This window comes from Xenopus tropicalis, chromosome 9 (assembly GCF_000004195.4).
Source record: "Xenopus tropicalis strain Nigerian chromosome 9, UCB_Xtro_10.0, whole genome shotgun sequence".
Classification (NCBI taxonomy): domain Eukaryota; kingdom Metazoa; phylum Chordata; class Amphibia; order Anura; family Pipidae; genus Xenopus; species Xenopus tropicalis.
The window spans coordinates 83846866-83869052 of NC_030685.2; the positions used below are offsets into that span (position 1 = coordinate 83846866).

Below are 22187 nucleotides of genomic sequence, written 5' to 3' on the forward strand. Positions count from 1 at the left end.
CACATAGGGATTCCCCTGTACTAAGCACAATTCAGCAGGAACAGCCCCCTAAGTTTGCTCATAGCCTGTACAGAGAGATACCATAAAACTATGGCACATAGGGTTTCCCTGTACTAAGCACAATTCAGCAGGAACAGCCCCTAAGTTTGCTCATAGCCTGTACAGAGAGATACCATAAAACTATGGCACATAGGGATTCCCCTGTACTAAGCACAATTCAGCAGGAACAGCCCCCCAAGTTTGCCCATAGCCTGTAGAGAGAGATACCATAAAACTATGGCACATAGGGATTCCCCTGTACTAAGCACAACTCAGCAGGAACAGCCCCCTAAGTTTGCTCATAGCCTGTACAGAGAGATACCATAAAACTATGGCACATAGGGATTCCCCTGTACTAAGCACAATTCAGCAGGAACAGCCCCCTAAGTTTGCTCATAGCCTGTACAGAGAGATACCATAAAACTATGGCACATAGGGTTTCCCTGTACTAAGCACAATTCAGCAGGAACAGCCCCTAAGTTTGCTCATAGCCTGTACAGAGAGATACCATAAAACTATGGCACATAGGGATTCCCCTGTACTAAGCACAATTCAGCAGGAACAGCCCCCCAAGTTTGCCCATAGCCTGTAGAGAGAGATACCATAAAACTATGGCACATAGGGATTCCCCTGTACTAAGCACAATTCAGCAGGAACAGCCCCCTAAGTTTGCTCATAGCCTGTACAGAGAGATACCATAAAACTATGGCACATAGGGATTCCCCTGTACTAAGCACAACTCAGCAGGAACAGCCCCCTAAGTTTGCTCATAGCCTGTACAGAGAGATACCATAAAACTATGGCACATAGGGATTCCCCTGTACTAAGCACAATTCAGCAGGAACAGCCTCCTAAGTTTGCTCATAGCCTGTACAGAGAGATACCATAAAACTATGGCACATAGGGATTCCCCTGTACTAAGCACAATTCAGCAGGAACAGCCCCCTAAGTTTGCTCATAGCCTGTACAGAGAGATACCATAAAACTATGGCACATAGGGATTCCCCTGTACTAAGCACAATTCAGCAGGAACAGCCCCCTAAGTTTGCTCATAGCCTGTACAGAGAGATACCATAAAACTATGGCACATAGGGATTCCCCTGTACTAAGCACAATTCAGCAGGAACAGCCTCCTAAGTTTGCTCATAGCCTGTACAGAGAGATACCATAAAACTATGGCACATAGGGATTCCCCTGTACTAAGCACAATTCAGCAGGAACAGCCCCCTAAGTTTGCTCATAGCCTGTACAGAGAGATACCATAAAACTATGGCACATAGGGATTCCCCTGTACTAAGCACAATTCAGCAGGAACAGCCCCCTAAGTTTGCTCATAGCCTGTACAGAGACCACCCCTTTAAAAGCTGCAGTATAGTATTCTCTTGAATTCTTGATAGCTAAATACACTCTCCAGTTAAGTTCAGGTTTGTTTGTTCTTTCATGCAGTGGCGCTAAAGTCGGACCTGGAAACAGAGACAGGAGTGAAGATAATTCAGACAGGAGTTGGGCAGGTGAGGAGAATGGGGGGTTAATCCTGACACCCCAATAAGAATAAGGGAAACTTCCCAATAAACACTCACTGTGCAATTTCACTGATTACTTATTAATGTAATGAATTAATGTAAGTGGTAGTAGTGCCTGTCTGTAACTTTCTGCACTGCGGGTTCTGACTTATGAAACCATGTATCAACTGTTCTCCCGGTACCCGCCGGCCCAGTCCAACCCTGGTTCTGCTAGATGTTGCCATGTATGATTAGGATGAGTGTCGGATAAATAGAAAAACACTATACTTAATACTTTGCTCGCCACTCAGTCTCCTTTGGAATGTAAATGGTTATCTGGTTTCTAGGACCCACTTTCCCTAGCAACCAAGTACCTATGTCAGTGACAGACTGAGGAATTAAAGAGGTTCTAGACAAAATAGTCTGTAAATTCCCCCAGGTCTGTGGGCACTGAGCCAGAACTCAGCCTGGCACCGAGGCCCAGATACTGCAGTATTAATGAAGATTACTGGGCCCCTGCAACAACCTATGATGGCAGTTCTGCTGTCTAATAAAGTTCATTTGAAAGTTTACTTCCCCTTTAATTTCAATCCACTTCTCCATGTCATCACTCCATGTGACAGTTCCCTGAGCTCTGCCATTGGTTATTTACTGGCCTGGTTAAGCAGTGAGAGATTAAGTGGCGGTTATGTGTTAGTAACTGGCAGTAGGACTCCCATAAACCCAGCGAATCAGTGAGGGGCTCATTCATCCCAGTGGTACTGGCCCATTTATTCCAATTGATTCCTGGCCGTATTCATGGGCACAGAGCCCCAGTATAGGCACATATAATATACATTTGTAAAATAAGAATTACTGCAATGTAGCAGCTGTGAAGTGCAGCCGGGGATGCTGGGAAATGTAGTCAAGCTGTGGAGCTGCAAGATTAGATATATCTAATGTATACCTATACCCTATATTCCACAGTCAGGTTTATTTATCTAATTGCATGTGGTGCCTACAAGGGGAGGAGCAGGGAGTCTGTGACTCAAGTGGTGGGTGGGGCTATAAACTCTGATGGAAGCTTACAGGGGGAGGAGTCTATAACTAAGCAGTGGGCGTGACTAAAACACTGATGGTGGCTTATGGGGCAGTAGTAGGACGAGTTTTTCTGGGTGCTGTGAGCCCCCCCGTTATAAAATAAATAATGGGGACCCCCCTGTACATAGGTGCTGAGTGCCTTCAGTGGTCCTCAATACAATAATAATAATAATAGAGTAAATACATCTTCTAACAAGGAGGCAGGGGGTGTGGCCTAGAAGCCCAGGGTGTGGCATGACATCACTGGAGGCGTGGCCAGCCATATATGCAATAAAGCCCCATATTACATTCTGAGGGAAAGTGTGGCCTTTAAAGCAGAGGCTGCCAGCTCTGGGGAACCACAAGATGTCCCATCAGGCCCCATTACCCCCTGACCACACCTCCTGCTCCACCCCCCGCTGGGGGCGAATACATTTGGGCAACTGGGAAACATTCAGGAGGGTTGCTGGCGCCCCCTGGTGGCAGAGAATTTTGGCAAGTTGCTTTCTTTGTAGTGGAACAAAACCGTTATTCACCCCTAATATTATACAGAGTAGGGGGGCTGGGTGCTCAGTTTGGGGCCTTTCAGGTTTTGCTGAACTACAGCTCCCTGTATATATCTGGGTCTGGACTTCATCATCTCTTTAACCCACTCTGTAGACCCCACGTAGAACCCCCACTGGGTAAATCACCCCCTAGTATTTGCCCAGGTAGAGAGCTATGGTTCTCTGTCTCCCTTGCATCTGGGCTGCTCTCCTCCCATTGTATTGAATTGTGTGTGATCTTTCCAGGTAATAAAAGTAACTGTGCTTCCTGCTGATGGGCTGTTCTCTACAATGTGTCTGTATGTCGCTGGGCTGATATCGATAGGCCAGTGGAACAATATGACAGTTACTGGACACCCCCATTCCCTGACCATGGGGAAGAGAACAGCTCAAAGATGTAAATTCATTTACAAAGAAAGGAAAGGGATCTTTTTCTTATAGTTGGTTATTTTTGCATGAATTGCTCTGCTTTTTATAAATGGCCCCCTCGGTGCTGGGAAAATGGAGTTGTATTTACTTGGGTTACTGAAGCACCAAGGGACAGGGGCATTGTGGGTTGGAAGCTGGGATGTGCACTGTGCATTGTGGGTAATTATTTGTTATTGTCTGTGTGCGTCACTAGTTGCAGTGTTTGTACAGGTATGGGACCCGTTATCCAGAATGCTTGGGACCTAGGGTTTTCCGGATAAGGGATCTTTCCGTAATTTGGATCTTCATACCTTAAGTCTACTTAAAAAAAACAATAAAACATTAATTAAACCCAATAGGGCTGTTCTGCCCCCAATAAGGGGTAATTATATCTTAGTTGGGATCAAGTACAGGTACTGTTTTATTATTACAGAGAAAAGGGAATCATTTAACCATTAAATAAACCCAATAGGGCTGTTCTGCCCCCAATAAGGGGTAATTATATCTTAGTTGGGATCAAGTACAGGTACTGTTTTATTATTACAGAGAAAAGGGAATCATTTAACCATTAAATAAACCCAATAGGGCTGTTCTGCCCCAATAAGGGGTAATTATATCTTAGTTGGGATCAAGTACAGGTACTGTTTTATTATTACAGAGAAAAGGGAATTATTTAACCATTAAATAAACCCAATAGGGCTGTTCTGCCCCAATAAGGGGTAGCTGAGGATGATGGGGGGGTACAGTGCTGTGTGTAGCTGAGGATGATGGGGGGGTACAGTGCTGTGTGTAGCTGAGGATGATGGGGGGGTACAGTGCTGTGTGTAGCTGAGGATGATGGGGGGTACAGTGCTGTGTGTAGCTGAGGATGATGGGGGGGTACAGTGCTGTGTGTAGCTGAGGATGATGGGGGGGTACAGTGCTGTGTGTAGCTGAGGATGATGGGGGGGTACAGTGCTGTGTGTAGCTGAGGATGATGGGGGGGTACAGTGCTGTGTGTAGCTGAGGATGATGGGGGGGTACAGTGCTGTGTGTAGCTGGGGATGATGGGGGGTAGTGCTGTGTGTAGCTGAGGATGATGGGGGGGTACAGTGCTGTGTGTAGCTGAGGATGATGGGGGGGTACAGTGCTGTGTGTAGTTGAGGATGATGGGGGGGTACAGTGCTGTGTGTAGCTGAGGATGATGGGGGGTACAGTGCTGTGTGTAGCTGAGGATGATGGGGGGGTACAGTGCTGTGTGTAGCTGAGGATGATGGGGGGGTAGTGCTGTGTGTAGCTGAGGATGATGGGGGGGTACAGTGCTGTGTGTAGCTGAGGATGATGGGGGGGTACAGTGCTGTGTGTAGCTGAGGATGATGGGGGGTACAGTGCTGTGTGTAGTTGAGGATGATGGGGGGTACAGTGCTGTGTGTAGCTGAGGATGATGGGGGGGTACAGTGCTGTGTGTAGCTGAGGATGATGGGGGGGTAGTGCTGTGTGTAGCTGAGGATGATGGGGGGGTAGTGCTGTGTGTAGCTGAGGATGATGGGGGGGTACAGTGCTGTGTGTAGCTGAGGATGATGGGGGGGTACAGTGCTGTGTGTAGCTGAGGATGATGGGGGGGTACAGTGCTGTGTGTAGCTGAGGATGATGGGGGGGTACAGTGCTGTGTGTAGCTGAGGATGATGAGGGGGTACAGTGCTGTGTGTAGCTGAGGATGATGAGGGGGTACAGTGCTGTGTGTAGCTGAGGATGATGAGGGGGTACAGTGCTGTGTGTAGCTGAGGATGATGGGGGGGTACAGTGCTGTGTGTAGCTGAGGATGATGGGGGGGTACAGTGCTGTGTGTAGCTGAGGATGATGAGGGGGTACAGTGCTGTGTGTAGCTGAGGATGATGAGGGTACCAGCCACTGCTCTCCATCCATTATCTCTGTATTGATTAGAGGTTAATACTCGGGGGAGGGGCCCTGAGAAAGGGTGGGGGGAGGGTTCCATCCTTGCTGGGAGGGGGGGTGGAGGAATATGGGAGGCCTGTCTTTGGGTGGGGGAGGAGGGAGGATGCTTTTGAAGGGGGCACTGCCTCTCCTCCTCAGTAACATGGAGCTGTTGTCATGGCAACCTGTTTTGATGTGACAAGTGCTGTGATTGTGAGGGAGAAGCTGATATTATAGGGAGCTTTCGGCAGCAGAGCGAGAGGCACAGAACCCCCATCCCACTCACTCCCTGCCTGCCGCTCCCATTCCCTCCCAGACTCCGGCTCCATCTCCCCGGCTCCTTCCTCTGCCCGCTCCATCCCCACTCCATCCCCACTCCATCCCTGCTCCATCCCCACTCCATCCCTGCTCCATCCCCACTCCATCCCCACTCCATCCCCACTCCATCCCCACTCCATCCCCACTCCATCCCCTCTCCATCCCCTCTCCATCCCCTCTGCATCCCCACTCCATCCCCACTCCATCCCCGCTCCATCCCCGCTCCAACCCCACTCCATCCCTCCTCCATCCCCACTCCATCCCCGCTCCATCCCCGCTCCATCCCTGCTCCATCCCCACTCCATCCCCGCTCCATCCCCGCTCCATCCCTGCTCCATCCCCACTCCATCCCTGCTCCATCCCCACTCCATCCCCGCTCCATCCCCGCTCCATCCCCGCTCCATCCCCACTCCATCCCCACTCCATCCCTCCTCCATCCCCGCTCCATCCCCGCTCCATCCCCGCTCCATCCCCGCTCCATCCCCACTCCATCCCCACTCCATCCCCACTCCATCCCTGCACATCTTCCCCTCTGTCTCCTCCTCGGCCCCTGTCTCTGCCTCCATATCCCTCTGTCTTCTCTTCAACTCCCTGCCGCCCTCCCTCCCTGTCTCATTCGCTGCATGTCTATTTGCCCCCATCCATCCTGCTGCCCCTGCCTTCATCCCCTCTCTCTCCCATCCTCACCCTCCCTACGTCTCTCCTTTCATTCTCGGAGCCTCCAGACTTTTCCTTTGCTGAACACAAAGCTCTGGGCCTGTCGCTGGGAGAGAAGGATGGATAAGGCATTTGGGGGGGCAGTAGTCTCAATTCGGACTCCTTGTGTTCCATTGGAAGTATGGAAGCAGATAGCCCAGGCTGACCCGCAGCATTAGGTAAGTCCCATAGAGCCAAATGTCATGTTTCTGTATCTGTGCCAAGCTGGGCGCTGGTAACCGTGTTCCCATTCTGCCTTGGCACCATTCTGGGCTGCCCCCCCTACCACACCCGAACCCACCTGCCTTGGGGCCGCCCTTGCTGGGGGTTAGGCCGGGTAATGACCTTACAGCCCTGTGCCCTTGACCTTGATCCCATTTATACACATACGGGCAGAAGGGCTTATAGCGGTAACTGGCACAGGGCAGCGACTGGTCCTTCTGCCCAAACACCCATCTCCATTATTTGAGTCAATAGAAAGGCAATATGGCGGACAGAGCGCCAGTTTATAAGAAGTACATTGGGCGGGAGGAGGGAACAGCATCTGGTACTAAATGGTTAATCCTTTATGCCCAATGGGAGCCCTAGAGTTTGTACAGCAACTTCAATGGGACTCTGGTTCCAAGTAGCAGTGACTGACATGGATAGAATGAAGGATAGAATGACTGTGTCACTTCCTATTGGAGAGAATGAGAGACACTGACAGAAGCTCAGGAGCCACAGTTGGCACCTCCATATGGCACTGTCACATTTACCAATGGCTCGGCCGCGTGTCCCCAAGCTACCTGTGCCACTTTCCTTTCTCCCATTGGCCAGTGTTTGTGTCAATCACTGCTGCTTCTGACATCATGTACTTGGTCTAAACGACGGCGCCAATAGCGCTGAATCAGACGCAAGTAACGAGGTTCCGATTGACCAACGTCCCTTTAGCAACTGTCACATTGTATTTATAAATATATAACATGGATTCTGGATTCCCATTAATGTTTCTTCCAAAAGAAAATAGAAAATATTTCATTGAAATAAAATTACCTTTGTACCAACAAATATTGTCATTCCCATCAGCCCCTGCCCCAGTGAGCTTACAATCTAAGGTCCCTATCCCATTCCCATCAGTCCCTGCCCCAGTGAGCTTACAATCTAAGGTCCCTATCCCATTCCCATCAGTCCCTGCCCCAGTGAGCTTACAATCTAAGGTCCCTATCACATTCCCATCAGTCCCTGCCCCAGTGAGCTTACAATCTAAGGTCCCTATCACATTCCCATCAGTCCCTGCCCCAGTGAGCTTACAATCTAAGGTCCCTATCACATTCTCATCAGTCCCTGCCCCAGTGAGCTTACAATCTAAGGTCCCTATCACATTCCCATCAGTCCCTGCCCCAGTGAGCTTACAATCTAAGGTCCCTATCACATTCCCATCAGTCCCTGCCCCAGTGAGCTTACAATCTAAGGTCCCTATCACATTCCCATCAGCCCCTGCCCCAGTGAGCTTACAATCTAAGGTCCCTATCCCATTCCCATCAGTCCCTGCCCCAGTGAGCTTACAATCTAAGGTCCCTATCCCATTCCCATCAGTCCCTGCCCCAGTGAGCTTACAATCTAAGGTCCCTATCCCATTTCCATCAGTCCCTGCCCCAGTGAGCTTACAATCTAAGGTCCCTATCCCATTCCCATCAGTCCCTGCCCCAGTGAGCTTACAATCTAAGGTTCCTATCACATTCCCATCAGCCCCTGCCCCAGTGAGCTTACAATCTAAGGTCCCTATCCCATTCCCATCAGTCCCTGCCCCAGTGAGTTTACAATCTAAGGGCCCTATCACAGTCACACCTGCCTTTATGTGTTTGGAGCAAGGGAGGAATCTGGGGTACCCGGAGGAACCCCAACAGACATGGGGAGAAGATACAAATGCCTTGACCTGGTCAGTATTGAACTCAGTACCACAGTACTACTGACCAAAAGCACCAACCAGCATGCCAGATATTAGGGCTTTTCCAGAACACAGGGGATGAGATCCAATGGGCATTGGGGGGTTATAGGGAATAGGGGCGTTCCCTCTGGGAATATTGCCATTTATATTCCTTAATTAAAGGCCCCACAGGGCATACGGCACAATGGGAGTGGGAATAGGTCGGGGCTATATAAATAGGATAATAATCATAATATGAACTTGTCATATAGTTTTGTGGATGGCAGAATTGAGTTGTAACGGTCGGCCCATTTTGCAGGAGGCTTGGTTCCTCTGAGAGATGATTCTCCTGGATGTTGGGGTTTCCGTTGCACCCCACTAATCGGAGAGAGGGACTATCAGTTCCTTTCGATTGAGGTTGGGGAGTATTTTTGAACAGGAATCAAACCCCCATCCAGGGAAATGTCTAAGTCCAGTTCTGAGTCCAATTAAATGAGTCCATATTAAATGCCACACAAGGTATGAGTCTGTGGTAGCACCCACTCAGGGCCCCCAGCCCCAATGTACCCGACCCACCAAGGTGCAGCCATTTAGAGGAGCATATTACTATAATCAGTCATCAGGGAGTTCTTGAGTCACTGAGACACTTGGAAGCCATTGGTTCCCAAACTATGGGGCTGCTTTTGGGGGCTCAGAGCAGTGACTGGGGGCCAGTACTGAAGGTATTGGCAGGCAGAATGCCCATTTTCTTTTCTAGAGTCTACTGGAAGGTTAAATAGAGTGAGATTTGGGCTAGAAATGCCCATAGGGCTTATAGAGAGGGAAAATTCTTTCTTCTAGATAGATAAGCTCCTCGGGGGCGGGAATCCTCTGCAGACAGCTATTGGTCTAACAACAGCTAATAAGCTCAGTCTTCTCACTTCTACATAGGAATCCTGCTGCAGAGGTCTGATAGAGAGAGGCAGGTCCCATCATGAGGGGGGGGAATCTGGGTGCAGGGGGCTGAGAGAGAATATATAAGCTCCTCGGGGGCGGGAAACCTCCTGCAGATGGAGAAACTCCTCAGGGGAGGAATCCTTTTGTACAGGGCTGATAGGAAAAGCTGCTAGTGCTTAGAGAGGAATTGCTTATACCTCTGGGAGGGGACTGCTGTAATGGGTGCTGGGTGGGGGGATACTGCTGAAGGGGGGGGGGGCAGAGACCCATCTGTAGTGGATTTATAGAATGGGGTCTGGGACACTAATTGGCATAAGGCGGTTCTGAGAGTTTTCCTGCTGCAGGGGCCACTTACACACTTACACATATTCCTTATTCCATGAGGATGGAATTGTTATTTATCATCACATATTAGGCCTTTATAGGGGCTTCAGCTCGGAGACCCCCCCCCTCACTCTGTATAGTAAAGGCTCTGGGAGTAATATTAGCTTTGCTGCACTCTCTGATCATTCCGACCGCACTCACTCGAGTATTTCATAGGGAATTCTGCAATCATTGTCGTTCCCTCTGCACCCAACCTGTTTAATAAGCCCCAGCAATGGGCTGGGCTACTACTTGCCACTCCCCCTTCAGTTATGCACCCCCCCAATGCTTTCCTGTAGATCAGTGCTGTCCAACAGGTTCCATACAGTGTTGGGGGGGGGCACTTCTCCATTGGGGTAGAGTTAGGGTGCCACCTGGCCGGTAAAAATTATACTTGATGCCAAAATTATTAATAGGGAAGAACCTTTCCAAAGAGGTGACAACCCTAGGTATGGGGGGGGGGGGCAGATTATATAAATGATGATGTCATCCCAAGAGGTCAGTGGAGTTTTTGAGCAGTCTGGGGGGGTAACATTTCTTGTAAGTCTAACGCCCCACTGTGCTGTCTCTTCCTTCCCCAGCGGAACCATTCCAACGCATTGCCGCACCCCTCGCACTTCGGAGACACCTTCCGATTCGTCCTGCTCATCTTCATCGCTTTGGCCTGTATCGCTGGCATAGTCATCGCCTCCGCCGTCATCTTCTGCCTCCGCCAACATGCCAAGCAGAGGGAGAAGGAGCGACTGGCGGCCCTGGGGCCTGAAGGGGGCGCTGACACTACCTATGAGTACCAGGTAACTGGCGGCAGATTCAGCTTTGGTGCCACCCTAGGCCAGTCTGTTGCACCCCCATTCATGCTAATGTTGTGTTGATCTGTGCCCCCCCCATACCCTGCCAGTCATATCAATAATATTTCCCTGGGTGCTGCCTGGACCTACACGCCAGTACCATAAAGGCAAATTATTCTTATTCCTATTTAATTACAGGGAGTAGAGAGCCCAGCTGGGAGTAGAGCGGGGGGAGAGAGCCCAGCTGGGAGTAGAGCGGGGGGAGAGAGGGGGACAGGGAGTAGAGAGCCCAGCTGGGAGTAGAGCGGGGGGAGAGAGCCCAGCTGGGAGTAGAGCGAGGGGAGAGAGGGGGACAGGGAGTAGAGAGCCCAGCTGGGAGTAGAGCGGGGGGAGAGAGGGGGACAGGGAGTAGAGAGCCCAGCTGGGAGTAGAGCGGGGGGAGAGAGGGGGACAGGGAGTAGAGAGCCCAGCTGGGAGTAGAGCGGGGGGAGAGAGGGGGACAGGGAGTAGAGAGCCCAGCTGGGAGTAGAGCGGGGGGAGAGAGGGGGACAGGGAGTAGAGAGCCCAGCTGGGAGTAGAGCGGGGGGAGAGAGGGGGACAGGGAGTAGAGAGCCCAGCTGGGAGTAGAGCGGGGGGAGAGAGGGGGACAGGGAGTAGAGAGCCCAGCTGGGAGTAGAGCGGGGGGAGAGAGGGGGACAGGGAGTAGAGAGCCCAGCTGGGAGTAGAGCGGGGGGAGAGAGGGGGACAGGGAGTAGAGAGCCCAGCTGGGAGTAGAGCGGGGGGAGAGAGGGGGACAGGGAGTAGAGAGCCCAGCTGGGAGTAGAGCGGGGGGAGAGAGGGGGACAGGGAGTAGAGAGCCCAGCTGGGAGTAGAGCGGGGGGAGAGAGGGGGACAGGGAGTAGAGAGCCCAGCTGGGAGTAGAGCGGGGGAGAGAGGGGGACAGGGAGTAGAGAGCCCAGCTGGGAGTAGTGCGGGGGGGCTGGGAGCCGGACAGGGAGTCCCCATTTTATTGCCCTACTGAGTTTAATGTAACGTGGAAACTCCTTGCCCAGGGCCTTAGTCAGGTCCAAGCTGCCCCCCCCCCCATCTCTGCCTGACCAGAGAGCAGCTGACAGTTACTTACCTGTGTAGGTACCTGGGGATCAGGCCCAGCAGTACATTTGGCTCTGTATAATGGCACCCGCTATGTACTATGCGTCACATGATAAAGGGGACCCCTTTCTAACATTCCCTGCACTATCCCCAATGCTGTCTCCCTTGGATACAGGACCTGTGCCGGCAGCACATGGCAGGGAAGTCTCTCTTCAGTCGCACAGAAGTTACCGGAACAGCGGCCGAGAATTCCCGGGTCAGCAGTGTGTCCTCCCAGTTTAGCGACATTCCCCAGCCCAGTCCCAGCTCCCACAGCAGCACCCCATCTTGGTGTGAGGAGCCGGTTCAGTCCAACATGGACATCTCAACCGGGCACATGATCTTGGTGAGTAAGGCTTAGTATGCAGGGGATCCTGGGAATTGATCCAGTTTGTTTAAAGGGGAAATATACACTTACAATTATAAAAAATATATGTATATATATATAATATGTGTGCATTTTGGTTTAGTTAGTTTTATATGGATTTGGGAAATGTAATGATTATAATATAATAAATATATAATATATAAATAAATATAATATTTCAGGCCTATATGGAGGATCACCTGAGGAACAGGGACCGACTGGCCAAAGAGTGGCAGGCCCTGTGTGCCTATCAGGCGGAACCCAATAACTGCTCCAGGGCCAAAAACGACACCAACCTGAAAAAGAACCGGAATCCAGACTTTGTTCCTTGTGAGTACAGAATCCCCCCCTTATTATCCAGCCCTAAAATCCTAAATCCTGAGAACAGGGCAAACATAATCATAAGGGGTGGAGCTTTTAGGGAGGGGGGTACGGGAATTGCCCCCAAATTAAAAGTGATCATTGACGAGAAAGCAATGGCACCGCTATACCAACATCAGCCACTAGGGGGCAAGTGATGAGTGGGTGATATTTTCCAGACCCACCCCTGTCCTTAACCTGCCCCTTCCCAAACTGCTCCCAGTTCAGCCTAAATGATACCCACTGGTGCCACTGATGGCTGTGTGTGCCAAATGCCCCCTGGGTCTCACTTTAGCAGTGGAGTCGGTATGGCAGCTCCTGCATAAGGTGTAACTACTTGTCTCTGTGCCCGTTGCCACCAGATGACCACGCACGGATCAAGCTGAGGAGTGAGACCAACCCGTCGCGCAGTGAATATATCAACGCCAGCCCAATTGTAAGTAACATAATGCAGAGTCACTAATAGCTCCATCTTTCATTATGTTTTTGCATGAAGTTCCCCTTTAATTGTCCTGTGTAGCAGCTAATGATGGGTTTACACACAGGCTCGGTGCCAGCGGGATAGAATAGAAGCCTGTGCCAATGTACTGGGTAGATACCAGGTTATTCACTTGTTCCATTGCTCTGTGCGTTAGAGCTTGGAAACCTGTAATGTTTGGTTTGTGCAGCAGAATCTGAAATCTGTTCTTTCCATTTGTTTCAGATTGAACATGACCCCCGTATGCCGGCCTATATTGCCACCCAGGGACCCCTGTCTCACACCATCGCCGACTTCTGGCAGGTAAGTACCCGCCGCTAGTTATACAGCATCACTTCATTCACATGGAATATCTGCCCCGTCCTACCCCACCCTATGTCCATAATCACCCCAGGTATAATGTATCAGTGCCCCAGATCCTTATATCCTACATATGGGATACTATGGGAGGTTGGGGGTTATAGAGGAGTACATGGGATACTATGGGGGGTTGGGGGTTATAGAGGAGTACATGGGATACTATGGGGGGTTGGGGGTTATAGAGGAGTACATGGGATACTATGGGAGGCTGGGGGTTATAGAGGAGTACATGGGATACTATGGGGGGTTGGGGGTTATAGAGGAGTACATGGGATACTATGGGGGGTTGGGGGTTATAGAGGAGTACATGGGATACTATGGGAGGTTGGGGGTTATAGAGGAGTACATGGGATACTATGGGAGGTTGGGGGTTATAGAGGAGTACATGGGATACTATGGGAGGTTGGGGGTTATAGAGGAGTACATGGGATACTATGGGAGGTTGGGGGTTATAGAGGAGTACATGGGATACTATGGGAGTTTGGGGGTTATAGAGGAGTACATGGGATACTATGGGAGGTTGGGGGTTATAGAGGAGTACATGGGATACTATGGGAGGTTGGGGGTTATAGAGGAGTACATGGGATACTATGGGAGGTTGGGGGTTATAGAGGAGTACATGGGATACTATGGGAGGTTGGGGGTTATAGAGGAGTACATGGGATACTATGGGAGGTTGGGGGTTATAGAGGGGTACATGGGATACTATGGGGGGTTGGGGGTTATAGAGGAGTACATGGGATACTATGGGAGGTTGGGGGTTATAGAGGAGTACATGGGATACTATGGGAGGTTGGGGGTTATAGAGGAGTACATGGGATACTATGGGAGGTTGGGGGTTATAGAGGAGTACATGGGATACTATGGGAGGTTGGGGGTTATAGAGGAGTACATGGGATACTATGGGAGGCTGGGGGTTATAGAGGAGTACATGGGATACTATGGGAGGCTGGGGGTTATAGAGGAGTACATGGGATACTATGGGAGGCTGGGGGTTATAGAGGAGTACATGGGATACTATGGGAGGTTGGGGGTTATAGAGGAGTACATGGGATACTATGGGAGGCTGGGGGTTATAGAGGAGTACATGGGATACTATGGGAGTTTGGGGTTTATAGAGGAGTACATGGGATACTATGGGAGGTTGGGGGTTATAGAGGAGTACATGGGATACTATGGGAGGTTGGGGGTTATAGAGGAGTACATGGGATACTATGGGAGGTTGGGGTTATAGAGGAGTACATGGGATACTATGGGAGGTTGGGGTTATAGAGGAGTACATGGGATACTATGGGAGGTTGGGGGTTATAGAGGAGTACATGGGATACTATGGGAGGCTGGGGGTTATAGAGGAGTACATGGGATACTATGGGAGGTTGGGGGTTATAGAGGAGTACATGGGATACTATGTGGGGTTGGGGGTTATAGAGGAGTACATGGGATACTATGGGAGGTTGGGGGTTATAGAGGAGTACATGGGATACTATGGGAGGTTGGGGGTTATAGAGGAGTACATGGGATACTATGGGAGGTTGGGGGTTATAGAGGGGTACATGGGATACTATGGGAGGTTGGGGGTTATAGAGGAGTACATGGGATACTATGGGAGGTTGGGGGTTATAGAGGAGTACATGGGATACTATGGGAGGTTGGGGGTTATAGAGGAGTACATGGGATACTATGGGAGGTTGGGGGTTATAGAGGGGTACATGGGATACTATGGGGGGTTGGGGGTTATAGAGGGGTACATGGGATACTATGGGAGGTTGGGGGTTATAGAGGAGTACATGGGATACTATGGGAGGTTGGGGGTTATAGAGGGGTACATGGGATACTATGGGAGGTTGGGGGTTATAGAGGGGTACATGGGATACTATGGGAGGTTGGGGGTTATAGAGGAGTACATGGGATACTATGGGAGGTTGGGGGTTATAGAGGGGTACATGGGATACTATGGGGGTTGTTGATGCTGATGCTGCTGGTGTTTCTGCCCACAGATGGTGTGGGAAAATGGTTGCACAGTGATTGTCATGCTCAGCCCACTGGTGGAAGATGGAGTGAAGCAGTGCGACCGTTACTGGCCGGATGAGGGATCTTCCCTGTACCATATCTATGAGGTTTGTAAAGGGGAATTAGCAGCAGTCAGTTAATAATAGGGTATCAGTCCCTCGGGGGCCCTGTTAGCTCATAATAAGGCTATATTATATTTTTTATATTTACATGAACTGATCTTCTAGTTATGTTTCCTGGATTATCGATAGGATCAAATAGGCTCTGTCCCCAAATTGTACCCTAATTGACTCCATGTTAGCCCCTCTCAGAATTGCTAATGAGATGCTGGAAGTTGTTATTTATCAAGGGCATTCATCATTTCGTAGTCATTGATATCACATACCATTGGGGACATACACCAGCCGGGACTAACTGTGCCTGACTATTATTGTACATGTGTCCCTGTGTTTCCAGCAGGAACAGCCTGCAGCAGCTGGCTAAGTATAATGGGTGTAGTACAGCAGTGGAAAGGCTAGGGGGCAGCAGCTGGGCACCTCCGGTGCTTTGCATTATTATTCCTATTATCACGGGCTTCAACATTTTCCAAACTGAATTTATGCTGCACAAATCACGAGTCCAAGAGCTTACAATCAGTCAGGTGACGTGCAGCCTGCCTATAACCTCTCTCTGTTTCTCACAAGGTCAACCTGGTGTCGGAGCACATATGGTGCGAGGATTTTCTGGTGCGGAGCTTTTACCTGAAGAACGTCCAAACCCAAGAGACCCGCACCCTCACTCAGTTCCACTTCCTCAGTTGGCCGGCCGAAGGCATCCCCAGCAGCACCCGCCCCCTGTTGGACTTCCGCAGGTAGGTACCGGAGCTGGACCCCCCCCCGGGGAGAAGTGGAAGGGGGCAGTTAGGGTGAGATTTGGGGAGGTTTGTTCTTCTAGAAACACCTGAAAGCCAAGCTTGACGCGGCGAAAATTTTTCAACTTCCGTGTCAAAAAGTCACATGATTGTAAGAATTCGGATTCAGTTTGACCAGAGGCATGGATCCTTGATTCGGTACATCCCTAGCAGGGTCGGACTGGGCCCCTGGGACACCAGGGAAAATCCCGGTGGGTCCCGGCTCTAGTTGGCCCTGGCGGCCCAGACCGACCCTTGCCGGCGCTCCCCCTGCCTGACCGCTCCTCCCCTGACGCGTTAAATTTATGTGCTTGGGGGAGGACGTTGGGTGGGGGCCCAGCGATAGGGGTTAGTGGGGCCCGGCGGGGGCATCTGCAGGGCCGACCCTGATCCCTAGCAACCAGGGTTGGAGTGGGCATGACACCAGGAAAAAACCTGCTGGACCCCGCCTACCCAGACTGCTCCTCCCCTGCTGCCTGGGGTAGTATAAGGTACACACGTGGGGGGAGGGGCTATCAGTGGGGGGCAGGGACCACTGAGGGGACCCCTAGGGTAGCAGCCCTGTTGGGCCTCTCATACCCCAGTCCAACCCTGTCTGTAACCTTGTTATTATCTAGGGGGTGCCTGTCCAATGGCGCAGCCGCTAAGGTGGGTTAAACGAAAGAATCCAAATCCCGGATTCCGTGCCTTCCTTTATCATTTCAGAAGATGAAAAAATACCCAAGGCGGGTGGTGGCCCAACTGCGGCTCCTACAGGGCTCATACACCAGAGTAACAACCTCACTATAAGCTGCTACAGGGGGTCTCCTTCTCTGGATCCCATGGACCTTCTCTCTCCTCTCTGGCGGATCCCACGGAGATCACGGCTGCCCTTGTCATTTTTGTGATTTGCAGCTTGTAATTTTGGTCTCAGTTGCATAGTCACAAAAGTGATCATGGGCAGGTGGGGCAGCGCCGCGTTGGCTCTGGGGGCAGTGGCTTTATACAAAGTCTGGTCGATCCCATCTCGAATCTGATCCATCACGTGGTCTCTTACTTTGAGGGACTCAATGGTCTCCAAAGTCAATGCTTTTGCCTTGTATCTTGGGTTGTATCCAGCTCATACTGAGATGCTTTACGTCATCCCTGTGCCGTGTTTTACCATCTACCCTATTGTAATTCTACAGGAAAGTGAACAAGTCGTTCCGCGGTCGCTCGTGCCCCATTATTGTACATTGCAGGTAAGTTGACTCCAAAAACTGTAATCACATACAAGCAATACAATTACTGGCCGCCCCACCACCCCTTAAACAACAGGGAACACCCCCTTACAGCTAGGTGTCTATTGATTGTAGAAGACATTACCATTGACCCTACAGCCTCTTGTCTTCTGGTTGTAGGAACAGTCCTACTAACCCTACACCCAATGTCCCCAAAGTCCCTGCAGCCAATTGTCTCCTTATTGCACTGAACATTCCCAGTGTCCCTATAGCAAGTTGTCCCCTGATTGCTTGAAGCTCTCTCAGTGACTGTACAGCTAGATGCCTCCAGATTGTGTAGGAGTTTTTCAAGTCCCTACAACTTGTTGTCTACTGATTGTAGATAATTCTCCCATTGGCCTTATATACAATTAGTTGTTTGTTGATTGTAGAGAACATTCCTATTGCTATACCTGTGTGTCTTCAGATGCCATGTAACTCTCTCAATGGCCCTATAGCTAGTGGTCTCCTAATTGTAGAGGTTTTCCTTCTGTCCTTACTCTAGTTTTCCCACAATTGTAGGGATTTTTCCCTATGTTCCTACGGTTGTGTCCAGATTTTAGGGAATTTCCAACATGTCCTACAACTAATGGTCTCCGGAATATAGGAACACTCCCACCAACCCCACACCTAGTTGTCTCCTGAATGTAGGATCTTTCCCACTAATGCTACTACTAGTTGTTTCCTGATTGTTGGAACATTCCTCCCAACCCCACATCTAGTTGTCTCCTGATTGCATGGAACAATCCCAGAGTCCCTAGAGCTGGTTGTCTCCTGATTATAGGGAATGACCCCACTGTCCCTATCCCTGTATGAAACACTCTAATTGTCTTGCAATGAACCTGCTAAGGATGTTTGGAGCTGTTGAAGGGCATTGACTTTTCTGATGAAATCTTATTATCTTCTGGTCTTCAAGAATGTGGGGTAGTTCTGCAATGCCAGAACCAGTAGTAATGCCTGGGTTTTATTTCAGTGATGGAGCTGGAAGGACAGGAACCTACATCCTTGTCGACATGGTGTTGAACCGTATGGCTAAAGGTAAGTTCTGATGGTGTCAGGGGTGCCCGACCCAAGTGCACTCCGACTGGCTGAGACTTGGGTCCCTGTACTGTGTGTTTATACTGATGTGGTACCTAACGTACGTGTTCTGTATCCAGGGGTAAAGGAAATAGACATTGCGGCTACGTTGGAGCATGTTAGAGACCAGAGGCCCGGCATGGTGCGCACCAAGGTAAAGGCAAAGGAAGTTCATAGATATATTTGACATAAAGCACAATTCTTACACAACCTTTACTCAACGTTGGGCATCAGTCATGACACCCACTGGGCCTTCTTTATATTTTATATATATTTTATATTGTATGTTTTCTGCTGCTCTCTTTCCCATGGCTGGGGGTGGGGCTTGGATTTTCAGTTGCATTGATCTCTATGAGCTCCCACAAACTGGCCCCCCCAGCACTAGAATTTTTGGATAGCGCTATCCTTGAGCTGACTCCTTTTTCTCTCTTTTTCCCTTAGGATCAGTTTGAGTTTGCCCTGACGGCGGTGGCGGAGGAAGTCAACGCGATCCTAAAGGCCCTGCCACAGTAGCACCGCCGCCCTCAGACTGCCTAAGTTGGTGTTGTGACATTTCGCCTGCCTTACGGAGATGGCCGTTCCACCTGCCCCACAGCGCCCATCTCGGTGTACTATATGCTCTTCATGCCAGAGACCCAGGGCTGCCAATCCATGCCCACCTATGCCTTCTTATTCATCATCGAGCTCCTGTTCCCCTCCTCACTCCCCCATTCAAACCTTTGCTACCTCATTGCCCACATCCGATCCACTGACATGTTCTTGTGCCCACCGAGGAGATGTGCGTGCCACCTGTTCTTGGCACCATTACAATCAAAGCGGCCATGATGGAAATCCGAATTATTCATTCATTCTATTTCCAGCTTATACAGAGAGGCGCAATAAACGCTGCATTGTGCTTTCTTTCCATAATTCTATCATTTTATTGGCACAAGTCATTTTATTCTACTGCCCACCGTCAAGCTGCTCCTTCAGCCGCCCACGCTTATACTATTCCAATGTCCGGGAGTGCGAGCAGAGCGAATGCAGAGTATGGGCAAGCTACGTGCAGGGAGAGGAGACAAATATCGGCACTATTCCTGCGTATGCTGCATTAAGGCAAGTCTTCCGCAACTCCATCGCATACCTTCAACCGGGTGTGGCTGAGAGATCAGAGGGGATTATTCAAGTGTGTGCCCCCTTGGGATTGGCATGTAGTTGCCTAGTTGGTATGTAATACAGTGAATGATCCCCTTAGTGATGCATTAACCTCATGTACTTGCAACTGTAGTTGAACCAATGGGAGAGAGCCAGGGTAGAAGACAACGCAATGTGCAGGGTAGAGGGGTAACACCTTTTTTGAAATGAAAGTCAAGAGTTCAGTTCCTTTTTCAGGCTGAGTACTGGGATATCCAAGTGGAAGTGGGTCAGATATTTGTATGGACAGAAGGTTCAAGGCCCTCAAGGAGGGAATGGCAATGGTGGTCACCTTGAGAAAGGAACTGAAATGTTCTGAAAACTTGCGGTAATCATTGTTAGTCGGCTAATGTAGGTATCACCTGGCTGCCAGAGCACCTTTACCTGAGGGGGCAGGGCTTGCAGTTGTGTGGGAGGGACTTACGGTGATGGACACACAGGGGTTTGGGGTAGAATGTTGCTGGGTGCTACACTCAAACTCAGCTAAGTTGAGAAGAGGTGGGTGCTACAGTTATAGACTTACAGCTCAGTGGAAATACCCTGCGGGTAGATGGGTGATGGACAATGCTGTGTGGGATGATCTGATATTAGCTGTGGGTGCTACACTCATAGACTCGTGGCACGGAGCTAAGTGTAGGTGGGTGCTACACTCACAGACTCGTGGCACGGAGCTAAGCGTAGGTGGGTGCTACACTCACAGACTCGTGGCACGGAGCTAAGCGTAGGTGGGTGCTACACTCACAGACTCGTGGCACGGAGCTAAGTGTAGGTGGGTGCTACACTCACAGACTCGCGGCACAGAGCTAGGCGTAGGTGGGTGCTACACTCACAGACTCGCGGCACGGAGCTAGGCGTAGGTGGGTGCTACACTCACAGACTCACGGCATGGAGCTAGGCGTAGGTGGGTGCTACACTCACAGACTCGCGGCACGGAGCTAGGCGTAGGTGGGTGCTACACTCACAGACTCGTGGCACGGAGCTAAGGGTAGGTGGGTGCTACACTCACAGACTCGTGGCACGGAGCTAAGCGTAGGTGGGTGCTACACTCACAGACTCGCGGCACGGAGCTAAGCGTAGGTGGGTGCTACACTCACAGACTCGTGGCACGGAGCTAGGCGTAGGTGGGTGCTACACTCACAGACTCATGGCACGGAGCTAAGCGTAGGTGGGTGCTACACTCACAGACTCATGGCACGGAGCTAAGCGTAGGTGGGTGCTACACTCACAGACTCATGGCACGGAGCTAAGCGTAGGTGGGCGCTACACTCACAGACTTGCGGCACGGAGCTAAGCGTAGGTGGGTGCTACACTCACAGACTCTTGGCAGGGAGCTAAGCGTAGGTGGGTGCTACACTCATAGACTCTTGGCCCGGAGCTAAGCGTAGGTGGGTGCTACACTCACAGACTCTTGGCAGGGAGCTAAGCGTAGGTGGGTGCTACACTCACAGACTCGTGGCATGGAGCTAAGCGTAGGTGGGTTCTACACTCACAGACTTGCAGCTCCGTGGAAGTGAGCTAAGCGTAGGTGGGTGCTACACTCACAGACTCGCAGCCCGGAGCTAAGCGTAGGTGGGTGCTACACTCACAGACTTGCAGCTCCGTGGAAGTGAGCTAGGCGTAGGTGGGTGCTACACTCACAGACTCGCGGCACGGAGCTAGGCGTAGGTGGGTGCTACACTCACAGACTCGCGGCACGGAGCTAGGCGTAGGTGGGTGCTACACTCATAGACTCGCGGCACGGAGCTAGGCGTAGGTGGGTGCTACACTCACAGACTCGTGGCATGGAGCTAAGCGTAGGTGGGTGCTACACTCACAGACTCTTGGCACGGAGCTAAGCGTAGGTGGGTGCTACACTCACAGACTTGCAGCTCCGTGGAAGTGAGCTAAGCGTAGGTGGGTGCTACACTCACAGACTCGCAGCCCGGAGCTAAGCGTAGGTGGGTGCTACAATCACTGGAAGAGAGCCGAGAGTAGATGGGTGATAGACTCACAATGCTGTGTAGGAGGATCTGAGCTGAGGAAGGGAATTGCTGGGTGATGCCAGTATTGCCGGCTGGCAGTGCCACACAAGAAATGATCACGTGACACCCTGGCGAGTAGAGTTCCTATCAATACTGCATGCATTACTTGCTCTTCCTGCACCACTGCTTGCTATACCGGCTCTGCCGCAGCCACGCCGCATCCCCTCGCTCTCCTCCCTGCTCTCTGGAGCATTACATGTTACGGGCCAATCAGTTAAACCCATTACTGCCCTTGCCTTACTACTCTCCATTGTTCCCATGATGCATTGTATTGACAACATTGGCAAAAGAATAAGAGAAAAAAAAAAGAATCATTATAGAGAAATCTAATAGACTTTAATTTTGTATCTTGATGTGAATAAAGTATTTGTGTTGGGTTTGTGCAACTGCACACTGGGCTCCTTCTTCTTGTGCAGTCCGATCAAGATGGCAGCCTCTGGGAAATACCGGAAAAGGCACCCACGGGGTATCTGGCAAGGTGGCACCCTGCGGGCGTTCATTATAAGGTGTCAGCTAGGGACACAGGGTGGCAAATAGATCAGAATTCTAATTTAACAATTGGTGCCAAATTTGATTAATCATAATTTTACCTCCAAACCAGGAGAAATA

General features: G+C 50.6%; 1 protein-coding gene and 1 non-coding gene across 22 annotated transcripts in view; both read left to right on the forward strand.

The window, feature by feature from the left end:
- Positions 1-21969, forward strand: part of ptprn (protein tyrosine phosphatase receptor type N) — a 40162-nt gene extending 18193 nt beyond the window's left edge. Inside the window, exons 12-25 of one of the 21 annotated variants that reach the window (XM_031892527.1) lie at positions 1486-1550; positions 10268-10480; positions 11742-11951; positions 12155-12302; positions 12695-12768; positions 13036-13113; positions 15168-15287; positions 15864-16030; positions 17236-17289; positions 18281-18345; positions 18465-18538; positions 18826-20854; positions 20943-21030; positions 21179-21969. In XM_031892527.1, coding sequence (XP_031748387.1) covers positions 1486-1550; positions 10268-10480; positions 11742-11951; positions 12155-12302; positions 12695-12768; positions 13036-13113; positions 15168-15287; positions 15864-16030; positions 17236-17289; positions 18281-18345; positions 18465-18538; positions 18826-18897 — 1340 coding nt within the window. In that variant the 3' untranslated portion in view covers positions 18898-20854; positions 20943-21030; positions 21179-21969. 21 annotated transcript variants of the gene reach the window in all.
- On the forward strand, positions 16931-17017 carry mir153-1 (microRNA mir-153-1). Its single transcript, NR_049591.1, has one exon. It is a non-coding gene; the product is annotated as a microRNA mir-153-1 (primary transcript).
- Positions 21970-22187: the final 218 nt, after the last annotated feature.